Below are 23,923 nucleotides of genomic sequence, written 5' to 3'. Positions count from 1 at the left end.
TTTCGTGTTCACACCTGCCCTACAAGCTCGAGACTATATTGTTTCCCATTTTGTAGATTAAAAACAAAAACAAAACTAAGGCCCAGAAAGAGAAAGAGATTTGTCCCAGGTCATGCTGCAGTGGTGATTCATGAATTCAACCAATAATATTTATTAAATACACACACCCATACATCCATATGTACTATATAGACTCTGGGTTCAAGTCCTGATGCCACCACTTACTGTGTGACCTTGGGCAAGTAAATTGCTTTGTCTGTGCCCCAATTTTTCCTCATCATTAAAACAGAAGTAATAAAAGTCCCTATGTCATAGGGTTGTTGAGATGGAGAAAATGAGTTAATACGGGTCAAGTGCAAGTATACGGTAGGGTTTCAATACGTGTGGCATGTTGTTCTTCCGTGAGGGGGTCAGGGCTGGCTTCGTGGACATGGCAGTGTGTAAATAATTATCTTGCAATAGCCATTCTGGCCACCTGCCTCTCCCAGCACAGGCCAGCCGGGAGAAAAGGGAACAGCTTGTCGCAGGAGGATTTGGCGGACACGGAGGCTGTGGGTCCAGGCGGCCGCCAGCAGGGGTGATCGTGACTGCTGGCCATCCCTGGAACTCCGGTGGGCTGCTTCTTGGGCCTTGGCAGGACTGGCCAACCCAGGCCTAGAGCCCTGGGCTTCCTCGGTCAAAACTCACTTCTTGTTCCCTAGCGAGGGCAGAGGCAGGGGACAAGCTAGGGCCAGGCCGTAGGTCCATCGCAGCGCCCATCACTGGCCCCTCGGGCTGCACACAGTCTTGGGATCCATCTGGCTCCAGCCCTCACTGGCCAGATTCACTCTGGGCCTCACGACAGTTCCCGGCGACGGCTGCTGGAGCAGAAGTGGGTCTTGACTCCTTCCAAACATGCTCTTGGGAAAGGCCTGGCCATAGGTGACTGGCCCGATGGGAACACAGGTCCCGGAATGCTGGATGTCAAAGCTGCAAACAGCTGCCCAGGCACATGATAGGCAAAAGCCTAGAGAGGCTGGGTTAGCAGCTAGAGGTGCCCAGCAAGGGCACGGGATGTGGAACCCAGGGCTCCGGCCACCTGCCCCAGACCCTTTCTCTCTCCTTTCTGTGTCCCCCTAACCTCTGAGCAGCCGCTTCCCGAGAGGTGCCTCCCACCTCTGCTTCAGCCAAGACAAAATGCCAGATTACCGTTTCATCGTTTATTACAAACACAAGTTCGCAGGTAAATAATTGAGTTTAAAAAAATACATTAAAATAAATAATTGGAATTCTCAAAGTTCTGAGAGCAAATAAGTTATATACAGACAGGTGAAGCAGAGCAGGCCGTTCTCACCAGGAGTGTCCCGAGGACATGAGGGTGGGAGGACTCTGGGGAGGGAGAGCTCGAGGGGACGGATGGGGGCCACCCAGGACACCAGCCCCATCTAGCCTCCAGGGCTGGCTTCGGTCTGAGTGTCCACCACTGCTCATTGATCCTGGTTTGTAGCCAACAGACAGGAAACCTCTCAGGACGTGGCCTCCAGGTCAGCACGCTCCTCATGCGGTTCCTTCCAGCGGGGTGGTGGGGCCAGGGCCGGCGGGGGAGGCCGCTCTGCAGCTGAGGGGCTGAAGGCTTTCCTGGGCAGGCGGAGGGCACGAGCTGCCTTGGGGGAAGCTCCCTCACCCCAGCAGGTGGGGTCCCTGGCCCTGGGCTGCCCCTCTCCTCGCGGCTCCACACAGGCTCCTTCCCAGCGTTCCTTGGCAACCAGCACTATCTCTTCCTCCGCCTGGGGTGTGTGGGTCTCAGCTCCCTCACTGAATCCTGGTGTCGCCTAGCAAACCGGATCTTGGCGGCAGAAATGTTACTGGAATTGAGAAAGGTCCATTTAGCATCTTGGGAGATATGGGCTGCCCAAGAGTTCCCCAGGACAGGCAGCAGCGATAGGACCTGGCCCCCTGAATCACAGCTGCCCCGAGGTCAGAGGGCAGCCACAGCTCACTCTGGAAACAAAGTCTGCACATCAGGGACAGGCCAGACCAGGCCTAGAAGCTCCTCGGCCCACAGGGACTTTGAGGAAGCTGATGTTCAATGTCAAAGGCTGCTGGAACAACCAGAGGGCCAAGAACAGTGTACCTCCTGTGACTTGCCTTCTCACTTCCACACCTTTGCTCCTGCTGTTCCTTCTAGGCTCTCCACCTCCCCTCACCCAAATTCCATAGACCAAAATTCCCATTCTTCAATGTCCAGCTCAAGGTGGCTCAACCCAGACAAATATGGGTCCTAGCTGCCCTTCGAACTGGGATGAGACCCTGGCAGGGACTCCGGCGTCATCCAAGTGGTCTTGTCCTGGCTCCAAGGGTTCTAGCCTAGAGCTGGGAGGTTGGCTGCAGTTCCCAGCTATGGGAACTGAGGCAAGTGTGGCAACCTCTCCAAGCCCCTTCCTTAGTCTGTAAAATAAACACAGGCCTCGCTGGTGTGAGGATGAGTATGGGTTGGAAGAGCAAGCTCTTTGCCCACTACGAGGTGCCGTGCACTTGCAAAGTCTGAATCTTGATTTTTTGCATCCTCGGACAGTTCCTAAGTATCTGCTGGGTCTTCCCTATCCCTTCCCCATCCTGCCCTGCCTCCTACGTTTCAGCCTCTCCACAAAAATGGGAGCCCCCAGGGGGGCCACGCTGGGCCTCAGCACTGGCTAGCTCCAAGGAGCCTCAGGGACAGAGGTCTGAATGGTTAACGCCCCTCCAGAGCTCCCAGTGGGTGCCAGGCCCTGCCTGAGGACCTCCATCTACATCAACGCATCCAACCTCACAACGACCCCTAGACATGGCTTGCACCGGCGTCCCTGGTTCAAAATGGGAACCTGAAGCACAGAGAAGTGAAGCGATAAGCCCATGGTCACAAAGGCTTGTTTGTGGCAGAGCTGGGGTTCAAATCGGCCAGTCCTGGCTCAGAAGCTGCCCCTTTAGCCACTCGGCTGCACGGCCAGATGTGGGGGCTCTATTCTCAAGTTAGTTTGGTTGGACAGACATTCATGGGCACATCCCGAGTGCCAAGCCTCAAGCTGAGCCATGCTGAGGCTGCCAGGAAGGGGATCCGGTCTGGGACAGGGAGGAGGGGACAGGCTAGATCGTTGACCACTCTGGACCCAGCACGTAGGAGACGCGTCACCACCTGAATGAACACCTGAGGGCCTTCCACAGTCACAGTCCCTCAGCCCCCACCTAAGAAAGTCAACCTCCGGGCCTGGTGGGGACAGAGAGCACAGCAGCTATGACCTCCAGCTCTGGAGCCTTCCAGATGCCTGCCACGGACTGTTGGGACCTTGGGCAAGTGCTTTTACCCCTCTGAGCCTCAGTTCCCTTGGCTGCCCAGTAAGGACCCAGTCCTGCCTTCTTTGGAGAATGAGGGCAACGTGCAAAGCATACAGGAGGTTCTTGGCCAGTGCAGGCACCCCTTACCTCAGCTGTTGGAGGAGCTCCCCTGTGGACATCCATGTCCGGCCAGCTTGGAACACGTCGGTGGGGGACCCGCTGCCTGGAACTACCACAGCTTCGGCCCTGAATGAACAGTATTAGGACCCGAGTGAGGGGTTGTCCAGGGCCCTGAGAACACCTGGCTGTGGGCCCAGTGCCCCCCCCCCCCCAAGCAGATCCATTTCCACCCCTGTGCACCTGGCATCCTTCCTTTCCCAGGCGGGGTAGGGGCTGAGGAAAACCGAGCTGCCGGGAATGCGTTCTTAGCCTCAGAAAGAGGCAGCTGGGTGCCTGGCCTTCCCAGAATCCAGCCACCTGCAGCTGAGCACAGTCCTTTGCAGGGGAAACTGAGGCAGGGGTGGAGCCACAGCTTGAGTCTCAGAGGAGTTTCTCATATATCATCATAGGAAAGGCAGGTTTGGGACTGTGAAGCCAGTTTCTACTTTCCCCAAATGCTCCAAGTGGATGAGCGAAGGAACAAAGTCTCCCACCCCTTTTACAGGTGGGAAAACTGAGGCCCAGAGAGTTAAGAGACTTGGCAGAGCTCCCCACCCCCTGCCCTCCAGCCCCCAGCAACTCTGTGACAACCTTGGGACAGTGCCCCAGCCTCCCAAGCCTAGATGTTACTTCTCCACCCAGAAAGCTCCAAAGCCCTCCGCATCACAGCTCAGAAGCCAAAGCCCAGTGCCCTTGGGCAGACAGACTGAGGCTGAAGGCCCAGCTCTCCTTCTGACTAGCTGTGCAGCCTGAGAGGACAAGTCCTGTCCCCTCTCTGTCTGAGCTGCTTCTGCTGTCACTTGGGGAGAGTCCCTCCTGCCCAGGAGTGAGGCTGGGATGCTCTCAGAAGCCCCCAGAGCTGGGCAGTGGGAGGGACTTGGGGTGACTGGTTTGCCACAGAAAGGGATACTGCCCACGAGCCCCGGGCAGCCTATAGGCTCCCAGGACCCTGCTCCTTCACCATTAGCCACTCTGCTCGGCTGGTCTTCCAGGTACTGGGTGCCCACGTACCAGGGCCTTCGATGGCAGAAGGTGGCACAGGTGGGGTCCCCACCACTGGAGCATTCACAGCGTTTTGGCAGGGAGCGGCGCCGGCGTCTTGGCGGGTTTCCCAGGCCGTAAGGAGCTGTCTGTCTGTGGGCAGGCAGCCAGCAAGGTAGTGGTGTAGGGTGGAGAGACAGGAGGGGAGAAGGAGAGGGAGAGAGGATTAGATAAACTCCAACCACTGGAGAGCAGAGACTGCCCACAGCACACACTGGGATGGCCCCCCATGCCACCAGGGTGCAAGCAAAATGTTACCAGCCCCTGGCCTCAAGAAGCCCCAGCACAGGCCCCTCCCTGGTTGCCAGGTGGTCCTGGACAAGGTCCGTCCCCTTTCTGGGCCTCTGCTTGCTCCTGCAGCCCTGGTCCCGCTCAGTAAGCCTCCCAGCACGGAGAGGAGGAGCTGAAACAGTGCTCCCTCCCTAAGTCGGGAAGTGGGGCGTCCTCCCAGCCCCTCCCCTCTCTCTGAGCCAGGAACTTGAGCCGATGGAGAGGGCCAGGCTGGTCCCCCTGGAGAGGGGAGGAAATGGCATCTCACAGAAGTAAACATACAGGCTCACAGCTAAGCTGCCCTCACCTGGTCACCCCTTGACTGGAGGGGCGATAAATGTGTCTTAGAGCTCTGACTTAAAACTGGTGTGCGCAAGTGCTCGTGTGTGTGTGTGTGTGTGTGTGTGTGTGTGTGTGTGTGTGAGTGAGATCAGGGGGGATCGATTTCAGATGCAAAGTCTGGCCAAGGCAGGCTGGGGGCAGGGCAAGGGCCCTGTGGCCGGTTGGACCAGCACCTTCGGGTGCCAGAGCTAATTTTAGACAATGTGGTTGAAGTTATACTGACTCCAGGTAGACCCAGCACGCAGGGACTGGCAGGGTTCCCGCCCTGAGCGAGTGTTTGGATGCGGATTAGCTCCACACACGCTTACGTGCAGGGCTTCTCTTGCCTTTTGCAATTTGGGGAAGGGAAAAAAAAACCCACAAACACACAGAGAAACTTCAACTCGAAGTATGCAGTGGCCCGGAGGCAGTGCGGGTGCAGACAGAAACAGACAGCACGGGGCTCCCACCCCAGCGCTGCGGGATGGCACAGGCCAGGTTTCTCATCCTGTCCCTGGGGACAGCAGCAGCGCCTGCCTCATGGGGAGGATGGGGGATTCGAGAGCTGGTAACGTACGAGCAGGGCTTGGCCCAGAGCCTGGCCCCGTCAAGGCACGGGTGCTGTCGTTAATCGTCTTATTCTTGGAAGACCGTGCAGTGGCAGCATGGCAGACTGCTCATGAGCTTTGGCAGCCATGGGCCTAGGATGGAGCCTCCACCTACCACTTACTCCTTCCTGTGTAATCCTGGGGCAGGCACCCGACCTCTCTGAGCCTCAGTGCCCCGATCTGGAAAATGGGGCCAATAGCTTAGCTGTGAGCCTGTATGTTTACTTCTGTGAGATGCCATTTCCTTCCCTCTCCAGGGGGACCTGGAGAATTCTCCTGAGCTAGCGCTCCATCGCTTAGGCAGCCCCCACGTGGGAGTTGGAACAATAACCAGTAACTCTTCATGTTAGCGCAGCAATCCTGTCTGGAGGCCCAGGGAGCGCTGTACTCTGCGAGACATTCCCCATCCCCTGCCCCGCTGCCAGCAGCCCCGCCTGGATCCCTGCAGTCGCTCACCCGGGAGTGTTCACCCAGATGATGTCCAGGTGGCAGAAGTAGACGCATTCCTTGTCGAGCCAGGAGCTGCAGGAGCAACGTCGAGGCCGCAGGTGGGGGCCTCGGGCCCGGGGTGAGGGCGCCGGATGCTCCGGGGCCGCAGCAGTCACCTGGCCCTTGCCTGCGTGCACAAGGAGAGAGAGGTGGAGAGCTGGGTCAGGGTGCCTGGCACAGCTGGGCTGGGGGACCTGCCGGGCTCCACCTCTTGCATAATCGAGGAAGTTGGCATTCTCATTGCTCAGGAGCTGCAGGCCCGCCCGGGGAAGCCCCAGCAGCCCCGGTGGGAAGGGCCGGCGCTGCCCAGTGCCTGCAGCACCGCTGTCCCTGCAGAGCTCCCTGGAGCTGCCACGGCTGCGGGGCTCCCACCCTGAGGGCCCCCAGCTGGCTGGCGAGTACCCCCAGGGGGAGGGAGACACCCTCGAGCAGACCCAGCCGGGGGCGGCTGCCGTGGCAGGTGAGGCTGGGGCGGCGGCTCACCTTCCTGCAGAGCCAGGAGCAGGGCCAGCGCGACGGAGCACCAGGCCGTGGGCACAGCGACCATAGCGGCGGCGGAGCACACGGGCTGGACCAGGGGAGGGAGCTCGCCTGTTGCCAGCGTCCTGCTGCCAAGCCGAGCCGATAGCTCATTGCCTCAGTGCCCTGGCTGCTTCTTATAACACCAGTCAGGGCCCCGCCCCTGCCCATGCAGCCCTGCCCCGCTGCACAGGAGAGCGATGACACCGCCTCCGCCCGGGTGCGCCGCTTGCCCCAGCCTCCTCCGCGGTGGGGGGGACAGGGGAGGGTGGAGGCGGGAGCGGAGGCCCCCCGCTCGTCCCTCTGTGCCTGGAGCACCTCCTGGAGTACTGCAGCTTCCCTGCAGTCGCCAGGGACCCCTCCTGGTTCTGCTGGGCTGCCTCGGGTCATCCCCAGTGTGCCCCGACCCCCTTCTTCACTCTCTGTGGGGCTCTCCATGGGTCTTGCCCAGAGCTGAGAGTTGGAAGGGGGAGATCCACGGGCAAAACCCTCCTCCTCCTTGGAGGAGACCTTGCCATCCCGCCTGCCCACTGCCAACCAGGCTGAGGATGCCCCCTCTGTTGTGTGGGAGGGGAAAAGGGGTGCTCAAGGCTGTGTGGCCTTGGGCAAATCAGAGCCCTCTCTGGGCTGGCTTCCCTCAGTGAAGGACACAGTTCACCCCTGACCTCTGACCAGCCTGGAGCTGCCTCATCCTTACCTCACCCAGGAAGTGCCCCCTCCCCTCCTTCCTCATCCGTCCCCCAGGGCCTGGGGACAGGCATTCTGGTCCCTTCCAGAACTTATTGCCCCTGTGGGCACACACACAAAGTACCCCTTGAAAGATCTCCCACCTTGGACATGACAGGGCACTTGGCTCACTCCGTGGCTACTCTCTTCAAAAAAGGCAAGTTGGGGGCGGGGGTGCACCCTGGGGGCTAGCATTCCACTCCTGCCTCTCTGCTAGCTCAGAAGCTGGGCCTTGCTGGAGACAGAGTGGGGATGCACCAGTGCTGAGCTAAGCAGCTTGTGGGACCAGCAGTCGCCCTCTGTTCCTGCCCAGGCCTGGCTCAGAGTCCACCTCCCGTGACGGCTTTCAGGGACCCTGTCTCCAGGTACACCAGGAAAAGCCCTCTCGTTTCTCGGAACTCCCAGAGCCTCGCTCTCCTGCCTGCCTGACTCATGACGCTGGGCTTATCTCCCCAGCAATCTCGAGGTCCGGAGCTCCAGAGAAGGCAAGGCCGGAGTCGGCCTGGCACACAGTGGGAGCCCTCTGAGTGAGTGCTCTCCGAGGGAGGAGAGAAGGCATGAATACATGCCTGGCTTTCAACTGTGGAAATCAGGTCCCCAGGAACCCAGGCTGCTCAATTTTTCGTTGCTGTGTTCAGCAGCGATCTTGTCATCTGACATTTATGGAGGGGGAAACAGATGACCACAGAGAAACAGGCAAGCTTGCTTCGTCCTAGGGCGTGACCAGAGCATACATGTGCGTCTGGCTGTGTGCGTGCCATCCCAGTACAGAGAGAGGGCCAGAACTTGAGGAGAGAGAGAACCGTCAGCGTGATCTTCCTCCCCCCAGGCTGGGTCAGGCTGCAGTGGAAGCAGGAGCAAACCTTTCTGAGCACCTACTGTGTGCTCAGAGCATTTTCAGCTCCCCTCTATCGTGGCCCTGGGAGGCAGCTGTTAGGATCTAGGGATCAGCTCCACTACTGCCCGGGAGACTCAGAGAGGGGCCTGGCTTGGCCAAGGTCACGCAGCTGGTGGATGCAGAGCTGGCACTGCGACTCGGATCTCGGTCCCTCCAGCAAAAACCAGAGACTCCCCACGCAGTGCTCACTGCCGTCCCCCGCCAAGGTACCTCTCTAAGAATTTAGAAGAGTATTTCTGGAATGAGGTGAGCCATACTCCTAGTCATTTCTATTAGCCTCCCAGAGAATATAAATACGGAATTAAACAGGGTCAGGGTGGGGGAAGGGGCAGACAGAGAATTCAAACTACTGAACCATGAAGAGAAGAAAGAAGAACAAGCAGGTGAGCGGGGAGCAGGAGGGGGTCCGGGTGGGAAGGAAAACAAACAGGGAGGCAGATAAAGACAGGTAGGGAGAGAGGGAGGACAAGGAAGCAGAGCCCAGCGCGAGAGAAAGAACTTGGATTTGAGAAAGTAAAAGAGAAAGACCATTTGGAAGGAGAGCGAAGGTTCTACCACGTCTAATCTTTACACAAATGCAAAGTGCTGCTCAGGACAATAGGGAACCAGAGGCTCCGAGTCTGGGAAACATAATAGAAGAATTAAACAGACCAGGAGACAGGATCCCTCTCTGGTGTGAAAGGATGACGACAGGGCAGGGGCCGCTGCCCGGGCCTCGCAGGGTCAGTGTGGGGAGCTGCACCCGGCTACAGTTCTCCTCCTTCCCTGCGTTCAGCAAACAGGGCCCCTGTGAAATGGAGAGGCCTGGCCCTGGAACCTGAGCGAGCCCAGGTCCTAGGTGGGGAAAGCCTTCCCGGAACAGGGCTACCCCACCGGCAAGAGTTGGTTTCCAGGTAGAGAAAATTAAGCTGAGTTAAAAATAGCCAGCCCCAGCCCCAGCCCCAAAGCTCTCTAGCCTGGCCCTGACGGTCACCCCCTGTCCCCGCTGGCTGGCCTGGCTGCATGGCCCCCAACCCTACCCCTCTGGCTCCCATCAACGGCCCTGGCCATCTGCTCTGTGGCACTGCCCCATCCCCACCTGGCCCTGTTACCTGCCTGGGCTGCTAAAGGCTGCAGGTTAAGGCACAGGGATTCATCGAGGGGCCCCCTGTCAGGATCTGGAGGGCATCGTTTTGCACACAAAATAATTTGCTCCACTTATGCTTGGCCCCGGGCCCAGTCCAAGGAGAGATTTGTGGGGAGGGCAGGCTGGCAGAAGAGAGAAGTTGAGGCATATTTCTGGGTGAGACACTGTGCCAGAAACTGACCCCTAGAAATTCTCTCCAGTCTCCACTTCCACTTGCTGGATGGGATAACGGAGGCCTAAGAGGAGAAGCAACTTGCTCAAGACAGTGATGGGGCCAGACATGTTCTCTTGGCTACTAATCCAGCCCCACTCTTCCCAGTGCACCCGTGAAGCTGCCAGGGGTCCAAGTGGAGCCTCTGGGTCTGTATGGGAAGGGCTGCCAGGAAGGACCCACTGGCAGGAAGGCCAGGGCACTGGGACGGGGCTAGGCCATCTTTCCACGCACCCCAAAAACTCCCCCTCTACCCTCTGCACTAAGAGTAAATCTCTTAGGCTGTCCAGCAGCTGAAGCCACTGTGTGGGACTGAGGATGCACAGGAGTGAGGATTAAATGTCTGGTGATGGGGGCTGGGGCAGGTGCCTGGTGTGGTTGCAGGACCAACAAGTGTTGTCCCAGCTCTGCTATTCAGACTGTGTGGTCTTGGACAAGTCCTGCCCCTTCCCTGGCTTCCCTGAAAAGCTTTTCTGCTTTCCCATTGACTGAGAGGGGTGCTCTCGGCTCTGAAAGCCTATGGCATTCCGAACCAACCTGACCCGCGTTTAGAGCTCCCCAGACAGCCCTGCAACCTCTCGCTCCCCTCTTGCGATCCTCTGCTCTCTCCCTTCTGGAAAACCAGTTGCTTCTCTGTTGCTGCCACCCTGGCCTCACTAGGTTTCAGGAAGTTCTGTTTGCAGCCCCACTGGAAGGGACACAGCGTCTCGGCTGCAAGCACATACCGTGCAGGCGGCTTAGCCGAGCGAGTAGCTAGAAGATGGGGCTGGCCAGGGGGTGGTGTCTGGAGTCTGCAGGGGATGAGGGCTTGGGGGGGGGGGTTGGCCCTGGAGCCAGCCTGGGTTGGGCATTGAGGGACTGAGGAGGCTCAGACATTCCTATCATCATTTGTCCCCAAGTCTGCAGGTCAGGGCTGCCCCCTTTCAGGCCTGGGGCCACTCAGCCTCAGGCCCTCTTTCTGGTGGGTGGTCTGGGCCTCCTGCCATCAGCCAGAGCTCACCCTGAGCCAGCAGGGCCTGCCACCACCCACACCACCGTCCCCACGCTGGGTCTCTGCAAGGGCAGTCTCGGCCCTGCAGGACCAGCTCCCCTGGTTTCCACGGCTTCCCTGGGAGGCCAACCCTTGCCAGGTCTCCCCCTCCCTCTGCCTCAGCCCATTCGGAGAGATTTATATCTCCCATATAAACTGTACTTGTAAAGGAATAATTCATGGGCCCTGTTTGTTATTAATCTAGGGGTAATCAGGCCAGGGTCAGCGAGGCCCATGGAACTGCTGGAATTTCAGCCGAAAGTGGATACTGTTCAGTCAAGGCACCCTCGTCAAGAGGCCATGTGGGTCCTGCTGGACTTTCCGAAATAAGGAAACCAACTCAGGGACTCAGCATCCAGGATGAAAATCTCTGTGCTGCAAGTTTTTGAGTCCCCTCCAAAGTGTTAAGGGCCCAATTCCCCCCATAGCCTTTCAGGGGTGTGGGGTAAACACACACTTACTGAGCATTTAATATATTTCAAGCATTGTGCTAACTAATTCACATACGTTATCTCCATCAACGGACACAATACACCTAAGAGGTGGGTACTGTAATTAGTCCCTACTTTATAAATGAGGAAACGGAGGCTCACGACTTGCCCAACATCAGACAGCTAGCAAGTGGCAGAGCCAAGTTTACGAAGTGGATTTGCTTAATGTCAAAGCCCTAACCCTGAACTTGGTGAGCCCTCAATGTGCTTTCCTGGCTCTCCAGCCCACTGGGGGCTCGCCTGCAGCAACTTTCCTCCAGGAGTCATCCTCCCTCGTAAGGCAGAGAACCCTAGGCTGACTGGGAGAGTGGGGACCCCCAAGGTGGAAGTAGCCTCCCACCTGTGTCCAAGGGGGCCCTCACCCCATAATAAAAGCACAGCACAGAGCCCATGCCGACAAGGTCAGTCTCTGAGGCCTTGTCACAGCTGTTAGGTAGACATAGACAGTCCGTTCTTATTTCACAGGATGCCCACAATAGACCTGGGAGGTAGGCTTGGCTCATAATCCACATTTTACAGATGAGGTTTTTCCAGATAAGATCTCATTTTATAGATGAGGAAGTGACTTACTTAGGGTCACACAATGAATAAGAAGCAAGGTTGGAACTTTCCCTCAACAACCTATATCATGTATATCCAATGTTCCTTTCATCCAACCGTCTATCCATCTGTCTCTCTGCTCGTCCATCCATCCATCCATCCATCCATCCATCCATCCATCCATCCACTTACCCATCTATTTATCCACCTATCCATCCATCCATCCATCCATCTATCCATCCATCCATCTATCCATCCATCCATCCACTCATCCATCCATCCATCCATCCACTAACCTTTCATTTATCCTTCTATCCATACATCTACACAACTAGTCTCCCATTCATCCACCTCTTTTGTAACAGATGTGGTTAGAAAAATTAGAAGGGTCAAACCTTGAAAAGCTTTGAATAGCACATTACACTTGTCCTGGAAATATCTGGTTAGTTCCTGGGGAGTGGTGTGTCTCCTCACTGAGCCGATGAGCTCACTGAGGCAAGGTCTTCTCTGAAATCCCCACCCCGGGGCTTACCACAGGCCTGGGCACTGTTGGTTTATGCCCAGCACTACAGTGAAATGGAATAAGATGGCTTTGTCCCACCAGACAAAGCCTGTTTTTGCATAAACAACTTTCTGAGGAGGGAGATCTAGGTCCCTTTTCCTACCTGGTACCATCTTTAAAACGTTCTAATGATGAAGACTTGAGATAATATTTAAGAAAAAAAAATCAGACAAGCATCCAAAGACGGAAGGACCCTTGGCCTATACCTACGCGAGGAAGCCAAGGTCCAGGGAGAGGAACAATCTGCCAGAGGTTGTCCTGCCAGGCCTGGATCTGGAAACCCAGAATGCCTGGACTCTTTTCTCTCTGAGACCTAGGCCCCCACATCTGGAGGGGCAGGAGCCCCGACCTTCTCCCCCATCTCACCGCCACCAATGGCCAGGACATGCAGCTGGAGGGTTTTCAGAGTCACACCCACGCTGTTGCCTAGAAGCCAGGTTTTCCAAGGCGCACCCAGTGCCCCACCAGGAGGATGCATTTCCCCTCCGGGAAGGGGTGAGCCACCAGGGGGTCAGGCCACCAAAAGTACAGTACTTGATTCTAGAATTGAATGTCAGCCAAAAATAAGTGCCTTGTGCCTAGATCATCAGGGTTAGCTCGGTGCCCAGCAGGCAGGCAAAGCTCAGGTTCCCACTGTGATTCCAGGCTGAAATTCCTGAGCAGAGGTGTGCCTGGGATACCTCCTTGCCTAAAGGCCTTGGCCTTCCTGCCCAGCTCCTGGGAATCCTGAGCCATGAATGACCCAGGAAAGGCACAGGCAAGAGGGTGGTCAGGAGCTGAAGCCTCTGCCTGGGGCTGGCTCGGGGTGTGGGAGTGAGTCAGGGGCCAGCCCACCCCTGGAACCTCTGTGGCTTGGCAGATCTGGCTGTCAGCTTCAAAGCTCTGTGACTCAGGCGTGAACCCCCCTCCTGCCCTCCATCCACCCCCAGTCCCCTATGGACAAGTGCTCAGCACCATGCCAGGATATAGGTAGTGCAGGGCAGGGGCTGGGCAATCTGAGGCCGGTTCTCTTGTTCATTGGCCATGTGACCCAGGGCACCCCACAGTTTAACCTTCCCGAGTGTCAGAGGCCACATCCATCAAAGGCATCCAAGAAGAAAAATCCCACCTCACAGCTCCTGGGAGGCTTTGTGGCAGAGCCAATGGTAGATGTGGCCTGTTGCCTGGCCCAGGAGGGCTCTGTCAGTCAGGCCCCATCCTCCCTTTTTCAACCTGGCCTGTAAAGTGCATGTGGGCTTATCAGTGTAGACATGCTCCTGGAAAGGAATGGTGTGTGTGTGTGTGTGTGTGTGTGTGTGTACTGGGGTCAGGGGTGTTCCTAGAAATTGTGCTATCTGCATGCCACGGGCCAGATCCCCCATGAGTGGCCCCTGTACTACCCTGGGTCATATAGTCCCTCCAAGAGCACTTGCCCCACCCTCCCACCCCCGGTTGGCTCCAGTCACTCCCATTTGCTTTGGCACACGATATAATGCCACACCAGACAAGAAGTATGAGCAGATTTGGGAAATGCTGCCTTCCTATGAAAACCAGGCTTCAGCAGGAAGCCTTCAGCCAGGACCCAGCCTGGAATCAGGGTGAAGCAACTCGCCAAGTCCAGACGCCCACCCTGGGGTCCAACCTGATAGGGGTTTGACTCTGAGCAAGCTTTCCTTCTTCATCCCTCCAGTGCTGACCTGGATGCCCAAAGTTGGCCTGGCCCACACCACAGGGCTTGTCATTCCCTGGATACACCACAGACTTTCTTGCCTCCTTGCCTCTGTGCAACCTGGGGCCTCCCAGCCTCCTTCCAGTCTTACCCGATTTATTCTGGCCATCCTTAAAGCCCACCAAAATGCTACCTCCTCCAGGAAGACTTCCCGATTCCATCTAAGATATGAGATCGAACCATCCTCTGAACACCCATGTGGTTCTCATTTACAGCCTTGCTAGGCTCTAAGTCTCTGGCTTGGCCTGGGTGTCTGAGGGCAGGCTGTGGCTAAGGGCTCTGCCTCAGGTGTCAGGCTGAGCCAGGTTTGTAGCAGAGGCCCACCTCTCATGACCTGTGCCCTTCCCCTTTCTTTGAGCCCCAGTCTCCTAATCTATAAATGGGCGTCATCATAGTATTGTGGCTGTGGGAAGGGTTAAGTGAGAAAGGGCTCTGTCCGTGGTAGCCATTACTGATCACACCTAATTACAGAGCAGAGTCACGTTCTCGTTCTCACTTAATTCTGACAACATAACCCTCTGAGCTGTGTCAGTGCCTCCATTTTCAGACGAGGCTTCAGACTCCGAGAGCTTGGAGAGCTTGACCTGTAACGGTCAGGGGTTCAAGTTCAGGTCTGTCAGACCCCAGGGTCAGTGACATTTCTCTTCCCTCTGCCCTTCTCCTCCTATGCGACTTCCCTAGCCTTTGTCCCCTTATCCTGACCAGATACTCCGTAAGGACTTGTTGAATTGGAAATGGGGAAGTTGGGAATGTTCTCTCCTGGGTCCACTCTTCCTCCATTGGCCTCAGCCTAGGCTCGCTGGGTCCCCACTTGGGGGTCCACAGCTTGAGGGGATAAGCAAGGATTCTGAGCATCATGGGATGAGATAAAGACAAAAGCCTCATGGGTTAATGCAGCCCGGCCCAGGGTTTCCTGTAGTATGTTCCAAGGAAAATACCGGTAGCAGGTGGGACTCCATTGCCCAAGGAGTTCGGGAAACTGGGTTCCCAGCAGGGCTCCTGAGAGCTTCCAGGGGGCAGATGAGCTCTGTGATCCACGCCCCGCCCCCAGACTGCTGTGTGTGTCTGTGGCACTGGCAGGTGAGGGTGTCCTGGGTCCAGGGAGGCGGCTGGGAAGGGGGGCATGGAGTGGCAGGCTTGGGTTCAGCTTTCAGCTGGGGGGCTGCAGGCAAGCCCCTCCTTCGGTCTGAGCATCCTCCATGAAATGAGGTGCTCTGTGGGTACCCCAGAGGCTACAGAGAATGGGGTCAGCTGTGGCCCAGAAAGACCTCTTCAGAGAGCCTTCTGGACCCACCTAGGAAGTATGGTGCCCGGCCTGAAAAGGGCAGTCTGGAAGCTTCAGTATCTGGGGAGTCCTTCCCTGGAGAGGCATCAAGGACCATCTCCATCTCCCCACCCTTCACTGAAACCCTCCTGGGCTTATTAAGTAGCTGGCACTTTAAGAATGAATCATAGGCATGTAAACATGTACCCACATCTGGTTCCAGGTGTCAGACAATGCAGACCCTTTACATATGTTGGCATGGCTAATTGCCACAGCAGGGGGTATTCTTTTTAAGATTTCCATGTTACAGGTGAGGAGCCTGAGGCTGAAGGCAGTGAAGAAGTGGCTTGCACAAGGCCATACAGCCATTTAAATGGAGATGTGCCTGCCTCATGGCCCGCATGCTTAAGCCCTGACCTGGTATCTGTGATGCCATACAGAATCCGCATGGGATGCAGCTTATTAGTAGCACCCTCCCTTTCCAGATGGGGAAACTGAGGTATCTTAACCAAGGTCAGCCATTCTAACAAGGAAGGAGCTGAGATTTGAACCCAGGTCAGTCTGAGGCCTTGATCTGAGCTCTTCACCTCAATTCCAGAGGTGAAGAGAGTCCCCAGAAGCTGGTCCTGGGGTCAACCTCGGGGCCTGAGTCTAAGGGCAGTAGGAAAAGTCCCCCATCCCTCAGCCTGGCTGTTGCACCTTTAGCAGTGGGAACTCTGGGACCTTGGGGGAGAGGAGTAGGCTGTTTATGCAATGAGCAGTGTGCTGGGTGGTGAGGTGAGCGGTGACTCAGGGTGGGAGGCCCTGAGCGGGCAGGCAGGCAGTTGGGGCAGCCCAGGCCAGGCTAGGCCATTGCTGGGGTCCCCTGAAGGAGGAGGTCTGGGTATGGCAGGGCTGAGTAACAGCAGCGAGATGGGACAGGGAGCTGGGATGGCCAATGGCCTCACGGTTTCATGTGAGCCTGGCAAGGAGCCTCGGGCCCAGGCAGGCCTGGTGAGCCCACCCTAGCAGGATGGGCACATACCCTCTTTGGCCATCCATAGCCAGGGGGTGTCTGTGAGACCAGAGGGTCTCCCTGCAGGCTCCCTGAGGCCTGGTGTTGGCAGAGCCCTGAAACCCTGACCGATCGGGGAAGTGGTGTAGGGCACAGAACAGGGGTATAGGGCACAGAATCTTGCTCTACCTCTTCTGCTGTGTGACTTGGGTCAAACAATTCCAGCTCTTGAGCTCTGACTACCTCTTCTGTCCTATGGAGTCATGTGAAGATCTTAGAAGCAGATTCTTGTCCAAGCCCTGGCACACAGCTGGCGTCCTGGGGGCTGGAGAGGGACGGAGGCAGCCAGCGCCAGCCAGGAGCCCACAGAAAACGGAGGGCTAGCAAATGGGCTCTGACTAGGCTGGCAGACCCACACGCCACCATCCTGGCTGTTGGCTGTGTGGCTTGGGGTAAAGGCTTTTTGATCTCTGCACCTCAGTTCCCCTTAGTGTCACATAAAAAATAATAACCCCAGGCTCTCAGAAGGATGATGTCACAGGGTTGCTGGAATCTCCTACCACCACCTTAGGCCAGACACTGAGGAACAAGAAAGCAGGATCTATTCCTCAGGGGCCCAGAAATAGTGAGGGAGCTCCCCCCACCCCGCCCCCAAGGATGCCTGCCTGGAAGGCACATCTGGGAGCTTTGTGAAGCCACTGCCTGCCCCCCACCGGTACTCTCCAAGGCTGGCTCAGAGAGGGTGAGGGTGCCAAGGTCACACGGAAGCCAGCTGAATAGATCTATCATCCAGGGGGAGGGGGCCTTTATCTCCCCAGATAAGAGGCCCAGAATGGCCTCGGATTTGGGTGAATCCTGGGGTGGGGAGGGGAGGGCCGGGCTGGGCTGGCTCAGGCTGACCATAAAGCAGCCGCTTCTCCCAGTGCCTTAGCCTGAGTCAGCCAGGGGCTGGGGCTGCTGCTGAGTTCATCTGGCCGCCTGCCGCCCAGCCTCAGCACCCAAGCCTCGGGCACAACGCAGGTCCGTCATAATGACCTGGGGATAATGACAGCTGTGTGGGGAGCTGTGCCCACGTGCCAAGCTTTCTCTCTGCTTTCCTTCAAACGATCTTCCAAATAGGCCTAGGAAGCAGGCAGGGCAGGGCCTGCATAAGCTGCCCAAGGTCCCACAGCCAGGGCCAGAAGAGAGGGGTCCCCAGGCCCCAGGGCTGTGCCTTCTGCTGCCACACAGCGAGCATGCTGAGCCGGTTCTGCGTCAGACCCGGGCTAGGTCTTTGGGTCTCTGGCCCACCTGAGATCCCGTACCTGCCTGGGATAGGGGCCTAGGAACGTGGAGGACCTGGGATCGAGGCTCTGGGCCTAAGGACCACTGTGCTCTGTGCCTGGCTCTTGGCTGGTCGAAAGGGAAGGAGAGACACGGAGCCCCAGGACCCCAAGGAGTGAGTGCCTGCCTCTATCTGCAGGGTCAGGAGGGGCTTTCCAGCAGGAGAGACATTTGAGCGAGGCTATGAGTGTGGAGAAAGCATTCCAGGTAGTAGAGGAAGCAGCATGAATGCAGGCTGGTGGGCCTGAAAAGGCATGGCTTGTCCTAGGAGCTGCAGTGAACAGTGGGAGAGATTCAGTGATGGGAGACGGGCTTGGACGCCAGCCCACAGGCTTCGCATGTCCGGCCGGGAGCGGAACTTCGCCTGAGCTCAAAGTGGAGTCTCAGCTCACATCTGTGCCGTGGAGGCCCATGCAGTGGGACCCAAACCAGTGCCGGCTGGGGTTGGTTGGGATTTCCTTCCAGGGCCTTCCCTGACTCTCAGATGAACCCCAGGTGGGTGATACCACAACCTGGGGAGAGCAAGGCCACCTGCTGGCCATCTCATTCCTGTAAACTCAGGACAGGCCTCTGACCGGGACACCCCACAGTTCCACAGAGCTCCACCTTCTCTGAAATCAAGTTGCAATGGGGAAAGAGACCGGATTGGCAGAGGGACCACGACAAGGACCCTCCCACTGCCTCAAATACTTTCCCAAGGGGCCAGGCAGCTCAGTGTTCTCCAGCCTCTTGGCTGCCCTTTGGAGGCCCACCCCAGTGTGGCCCTGTCTGGCAGGTGTCCCCGGGCTTAGCTTGGCTCCTCTCTGTACTCTGCTGTTGGCCCAGCTGACCACCGGGCACCGCTGAGGAACACCTGTAGAATGAAATCCGCCTTGCCTTCTTTCCACCAGTCACACTCGGATCCTCACTTGTCATTTCCCGGACAGCCCCTGGAGGGCGCCCTTCCGCAGGCACCCACTTGGCAGGCGAGGGAATGGGGAGGTTAGCGAAGTGAGGGGCCTGGCGGCAACACCCAACACGACCAGGGCGCAGGGAGCAGGGACGACACCCCTCGTGCGCCAGGCGCTGCGCTGCATACTTCAGCCCCTGGGGGATAGATGTAGCTTCCGGAAGCTTACAGCCTGGGTTCAAATCCTAGCTCTGCCACTCACTGGTATGGGACCTCAAGCAAATCAGGGCCCTTGCCTCCACTTCCCTATTTGTAAAATGGTGATAATAATAGACGTTTCTCACGGGGTTGGTGTAAGAACTCGTTGAGACGGCTCGCACCAAGTGCTTCCGACCGTGCCCTGCGCATCCCCATCTGGCAGATGGGGAAACCGAGGCTCAAAGACAAGTAGGGCTCTGGGGCTGAGATTCACCCGGGCCTGCCGCCCGCGCCCTGCTCACGCTCCCACCCGTACGCGGTGGCCCCCTGCCTGGCCCTCCCGGGGACCCGCGGACATCCCCGCCGTCGCCCCCTCTCTTGCCTGTTTTGGGAAGTCCTCGGCCGTGGGGGGTGCCCAGCGCCGCTCGCTCCCCGCCCCGCGCTCCCAGCCGCCGCGCTGCGCTCGGCCCGCCCTCGCTCCCGACCAATTTTGGGCAAAGCGGCGGCGGCGGCGGCGCGCTACGTGACGGCGGTGAGTCAGCGCGCAGGAATGCGCAGGACGCTTTGTTCCCCGCTCCGCGGCCGAACGTGCTGGGACCGGGGCGCGGCGGGGCCTGACATCAGCGCGCGGGCAGCGCCGCCACGTGCGCCCCCGCCGCCCCCCGCCGCGGCTCCGGCTCCCCTGCGGGACTCTAGGACACCCCGGGGGAGGCCGACCCTCCCTTCCGCCTCTGGGACTCTGGCTGCACGTGGTCCCCGCAGCCCAAGCCCTCTGCGTGGGGCACAGCGAAACAGCAGCTGGGGGTGGGGAAGGGTTGCCCAGGAGGAAAGCCTGTGCCCTGGGAGGGCCAGGGGGTGGCACCGAGAGAGGTCGTAGAGCCACAACAAGCCCCCAGGGCTGCCCTGGGGACGCTGCGGGGAGCCCGTGGTCTCTTCTCTTCAGGGCTGTCCTGGGAGAGGAAGCAGGCTGTGAGTCCTCCAGGCCCTGCCTGTTCGTTCCCCGAATCACTCCCCCTCTCAGGGCCTGGGTCTGGGAAGCAGTGTCGCGCTGGCTGTCTTGCTCCCCTCTAGAGTCCTGTGCTGGGTATTGTCTCAAGCCTAGGAGTGCTTTGGAAAGGAGTGCAGGGGCCTTGAGAAGTCTTTAGAAACTACAGATGGCCACGGTGAGAGCTTTTGTGTGTGAGGCTGTGCCTGGATCTTTCTAAATGTGACACCAGCTAATGATCAGAACAACCCTGAGTGGGGGGCATTGCTGCTGCTTGGGGAGACTGAGGCTCAGAGAGGTGAAGTCATCTGCCTCCACCACACCTGGTACTGGCAGAGCAGGTGGGAGCCTGGGGCAGTGAGACTGGGCTCCCTTCTTCTTGAAGGGTATGGGCACTCCTCCTGGGCTGGAGGGGCAGGCTGGGGATCCCAGGCTGCTGAGTGCTGCTGACCTGACCAGCTCCGAGGTTCTGCGGAGGCTTTCCTCAAGGAGGAGTGGTGGCTGGAGTTACAATCCTTCCTACCCTGGATGGCTTTGGGCATGTCACTCGCCTGCTGGGTCCTCCCCTGATTCCACTGTCATTTCCCCATTTCAGCTTCTCCAGGAACTAAATGGCCAAGCCTGTGGGTAGAGCCTGCCAGGGGCAGGCAGGGTGGCCAGTCCAGCTAGGGTTCTCTGGGTTTTGGTTATGTACTCCCTCCTTCCCCCTTCCTTCCTCCATAGGGTTCTGGACACCAGGGCTTGGTGTCGTCCCTTGTCCCACCTGGACTGGAACATGGGGGACCCAGTTGGCTTGGGGACCTTTCACAGGGGTCTGCAGACATCAGCTCTGGTCTCAGGGACTCTGCCATTGGGCAGGTCCTCACTGGGGTCCTCACCAGCCCCTCCCCCTGCTCCGTCTATTCTGGAACTCATTGGCTTCCATTCCTCTGAGGCCATATGTTATTTATGGGGGAGGTAGGGGGTAACCTCTCCTACCCTGGGGCTGATGATGCAGAGGCCTTGTTCCCGTCTTAGTGCCCGCTCTCTCGGTACACCAACATGGCCCCCACCTAGCCTCAGCTGGTCCCCCGTGCTGGGTGCTGGCAGAAGAGGCCGACGCTCCCAGGTGGCTCTCAGCCTCCTCCCGCCCCCCGTGTGGTCCCACCCATGGGCAGCACAGCTGTGACCTGCAGCAGGTAGATGTGGCAGGGTACCACCTGGGGCCAGGGCTCCCTGCCTCTGGGACCGTGCTTTTCATGCTGCCTGCCGGGCATAGGCCTCCCCTGCAGACCTCTTCACCTGCTGTGTGAAATGTGCCCAGTGGCAGAAGCCACACATACACACCATGGTTGGGTGCTGGGCTCCAGAGTCGCCAGCTCTGGGACCCGGGTAGGTCACGGCACCTCGGATTCCACATCTGTAAATGGGAGTAGGGCCTGTTTTGTGAGCATCTGGGGAGTTGGAAGGTGCAAGTGCTTTAGCACACGGTGGCTGTTGGGTCAACAAGAGCCCTACCTAAGGAGTTCTAGAGAGTTCCACATCGTGTCCGTCCCTTGAGTTGAGTCAATGACTACCCTCCTCCTCCTCCTGTAGTTCTCTTGGTTCCCCCATGAGGAAGACCACCTGGTGTGGCCCCTCACAGCTCAGACCAGCCACTGCAGCCCAGAGAGAGACAGGGCCCTGCCACACAGCAGGGCTGGGCAGGGAGAACCTGCTCCCTACCTCGGGGGGAGGACGATGATCTGTGAGACCCCTTCGCCTTTAAGTCCCAGAGGCTCCAAAGACACTGGGCGATGGGACAGACAGGAGTAAGCAAGTATCTGCACCCGCCCCCTCCAGCACAATTCCTGGCACCCGAGGGCCCCGCCTCAGCCTGGCATGCCTGCCTGGATTCCTGCCCGTGTGGTTTCCCTGGGGCCTCTCCCTCACGTCCGCTGGCGGAGTAACCCCAGCTGTCTGCATTCCTCTGCTGTGAAGACGGCCACCTTAGGGCCGGGCCCAGCTGGGACACCCCTGAGTGTGAGAGCGTGCGTGCAGGTGAGGATGTGCGGGGACACGCCCGCAGGCCCTGCCTCTCTGTGCCCATACATGGGTGTGCATGTGTGTGCACGGCTGTGCCCTGGGTACGCATTTGTTCATGGACGTGTGTGTGTGCAGGTACGCATGGGGGGGGCACAGACACCCTTGCGGACATTCACGGGTGCATGAGGGGTGCAGGGGGGCTGCATGCAGGAGGGAACTTATGGATCCCCAGGGGTCTCACCGGCCTGTGGGCAGGGGCCTGCGCTCCTGCAGTGTCTGAGGTGGTGCGTGTTTCCCATGCCTGAGGGCCCTTGCATGGCTGAGGGTCAAGTAGCTGGGTACGGCCTCTCTCGGGCTGAGCCCACAGCCGGGAGGCAGCTGGAGGAAGCAAGAAAAAGGTGTGGAGAGCCCATCTGCCTGGCCGAGCTGCATGTTCCCCCCACATTCCCCTAGGTGACTCTCCTACCAATCCGGGGGCAGATAAAGTGGGATTTGAGGCTTGGAGAGGGCCCCTCGCTCGCCCAGCATCACACAGCCTGTAAGTGGTGCAGCCAGCATTCCAGTCCATGTCTGCCTGACTAGAAGCTGCAGGCAGGGCGGGGAAGGGGGGGTTGGGGGTAGGGGTGAGTGCGGGCTGCTGCAGAGGCCACAGCACTGCAGAGACCTGTGCGAGGTACGGCCCAGGGCCGGGCTGTTCCCCTGGCGGGCGGGAGCCTCAGAGCCGCCCTCCCAGGTCCCTGCATCATAGCCTCCACCTGCCAGGCTGGGCAATCCTAATAAACATTCGCAAGCAGTTGCTCTGTGCCAAGCCCGGGTGTAAGTGTTTTGCGTGTAGTAACTCATCTAAACCTCCCTGACACTCTCGGACGCTGGTGCCCTTATTGGGCTGTTGTTATGATATGTATACAATACATATTACATGAAATATTTATAACATGTAATAATAACTACTATTGTTCTCATTTTTGAGATGAGGAAATATGTTAAGTAACTTGCCCGAAGTCCCGCAGCTGACAAATGCGCAACCAGGATTTGAGCCCGTGCAGTCTGGCTCCAGAGTCCGAGCGCCCGAGCCGTACACACCCCGCTCGAGCCAGCGTCTCCTCGTGCACAAGACCTCAGCCTCATCCCCTTTCTGCTGGGTGGTCTCCAGCTCCATCCTACGTGCAGCAAGCCCAAGGCAATGGAGGGCTGGGTGTGCCAGGCCCCTGTCTCACAGATGGGGTAACTGAGTCTGGACTGATGTAGTGCCTGGGCCTGAAAAGGTGACCTCTAATGCCAGGTGCAGCCCTGCTTTGCCTGCTCCTAACCTGCTGGGGGACTTGAGGCAAGCGCCCTGCTCTCTCTGGGCCTCGGTTTCTGTCCCGCCCCCAGAGAGCTGGTAGGAAGGAAGGGCTGTCCCAGAGTTTCCAGGTGGGGAGTCCTGGGAGGAGGCAGGGCAGGCCTGGCAGCGGGCACGGAGTGGGCAGGCAGGTAAAGGTGAGACTGGTCCAGGGCTGAAGTCAAGGTGTGGAGCCGGTTTTCCCAGGCTGTGTCTGAGTAATCCTGTGTCTATATTTATCTCCTCCTCTCTTGGGTGAGCAAACAGAGCTCAGTGGCAGCCTGGCCCACCATCCCCCATGCCAGCACGTTTCCCTCACCTGTTGATTGGCCCTGGAGAGTACCGCAGTCTTGGCTCCAAGCTCAGCCTGGTCCACATAGAGCAGACAAGGATGCTCAAACCCGGTGGCTTCCATGATGAATCTGATTCTCAGGGAAGCTCCACGCAGGCCTCTGAACCCAGGGGCAGCCATGGCCTGAGCAATGGTGGTGCCTCAGGGGTCTGGGAAAGCCCCGCCCCACACAGGCGCAAAGGATTCCCTTATCTCGGACAGCCATTTTCCTTCCTGCATATGCACTTTGGCCCAAGTGGCCGCCCCGTCCCTCCAAGATCTGAAATCCCCAGAGGAAGAATTCTGCATGTATGGTGGTCTAAAGTCAGACTGCTCTAGGGTTGAAACCTGGCACCCTGACCTTGGGCAAATAACCTGTGACTCAGTTTCCTTGCTTGTCAAATGGGGCAAACCTTCCTATTTCCCAGGGACCTCGTGAGCATGAAGTTAAAGACACGATGAGCTGGCAGATGGGATGAGCTTGCGGGGGAGGGGCTGTCTTTCCCTATTTGCTTCCACCCTCCCAGGCCCAGGCCCACAGCAGTGAGCGGGAGCCCCACAAGGTCCACAAGGGGACATATAGGTATATGACTCTCACAACATGGCCACACTCACGGACACCCC

The 23,923-nt window shown here is 58.1% G+C and overlaps 1 protein-coding gene across 1 annotated transcript; it reads right to left on the bottom strand.

Moving 5' to 3' along the window:
• Positions 1-127: 127 nt before the first annotated feature.
• On the bottom strand, positions 128-23,383 carry EDN2 (endothelin 2). Its single transcript, XM_035018997.1, has 7 exons — positions 23,288-23,383; positions 21,889-22,025; positions 19,041-19,177; positions 6,147-6,306; positions 4,462-4,584; positions 3,439-3,537; positions 128-1,844 (listed from the first exon to the last, which is right to left on the bottom strand). Exons 1-7 carry the CDS (start codon positions 23,381-23,383, stop codon positions 1,751-1,753), a joined length of 846 nt encoding a protein of 281 aa, XP_034874888.1. The 3' UTR covers positions 128-1,750.
• Between the last annotated feature and the right edge of the window lie 540 nt (positions 23,384-23,923).

This window comes from Mirounga leonina, unplaced genomic scaffold (genome assembly GCF_011800145.1).
Source record: "Mirounga leonina isolate KUSES-001 unplaced genomic scaffold, KU_Mleo_1.0 Mir_173, whole genome shotgun sequence".
Taxonomy (NCBI): domain Eukaryota; kingdom Metazoa; phylum Chordata; class Mammalia; order Carnivora; family Phocidae; genus Mirounga; species Mirounga leonina.
Note: the sequence above shows the minus strand (reverse complement) of the source record. Positions and strands in the feature narration are given on the sequence as shown.

Coding starts and splice junctions, on each gene's coding strand:
- EDN2 (XM_035018997.1), bottom strand. CDS start 23,383: ATGGAAGCCACCGGGTTTGAGCATCCTTGTCTGCTCTATGTGGACCAG. Junction 6,307..19,040: donor CCGAGGACTTCCCAAAACAG/GCAAGAGAGGGG, acceptor TTGTGCACGCAG/GCAAGGGCCAGGTGACTGCT. Junction 4,585..6,146: donor ATCTGGGTGAACACTCCCGG/GTGAGCGACTGC, acceptor GCCTGCCCACAG/ACAGACAGCTCCTTACGGCC.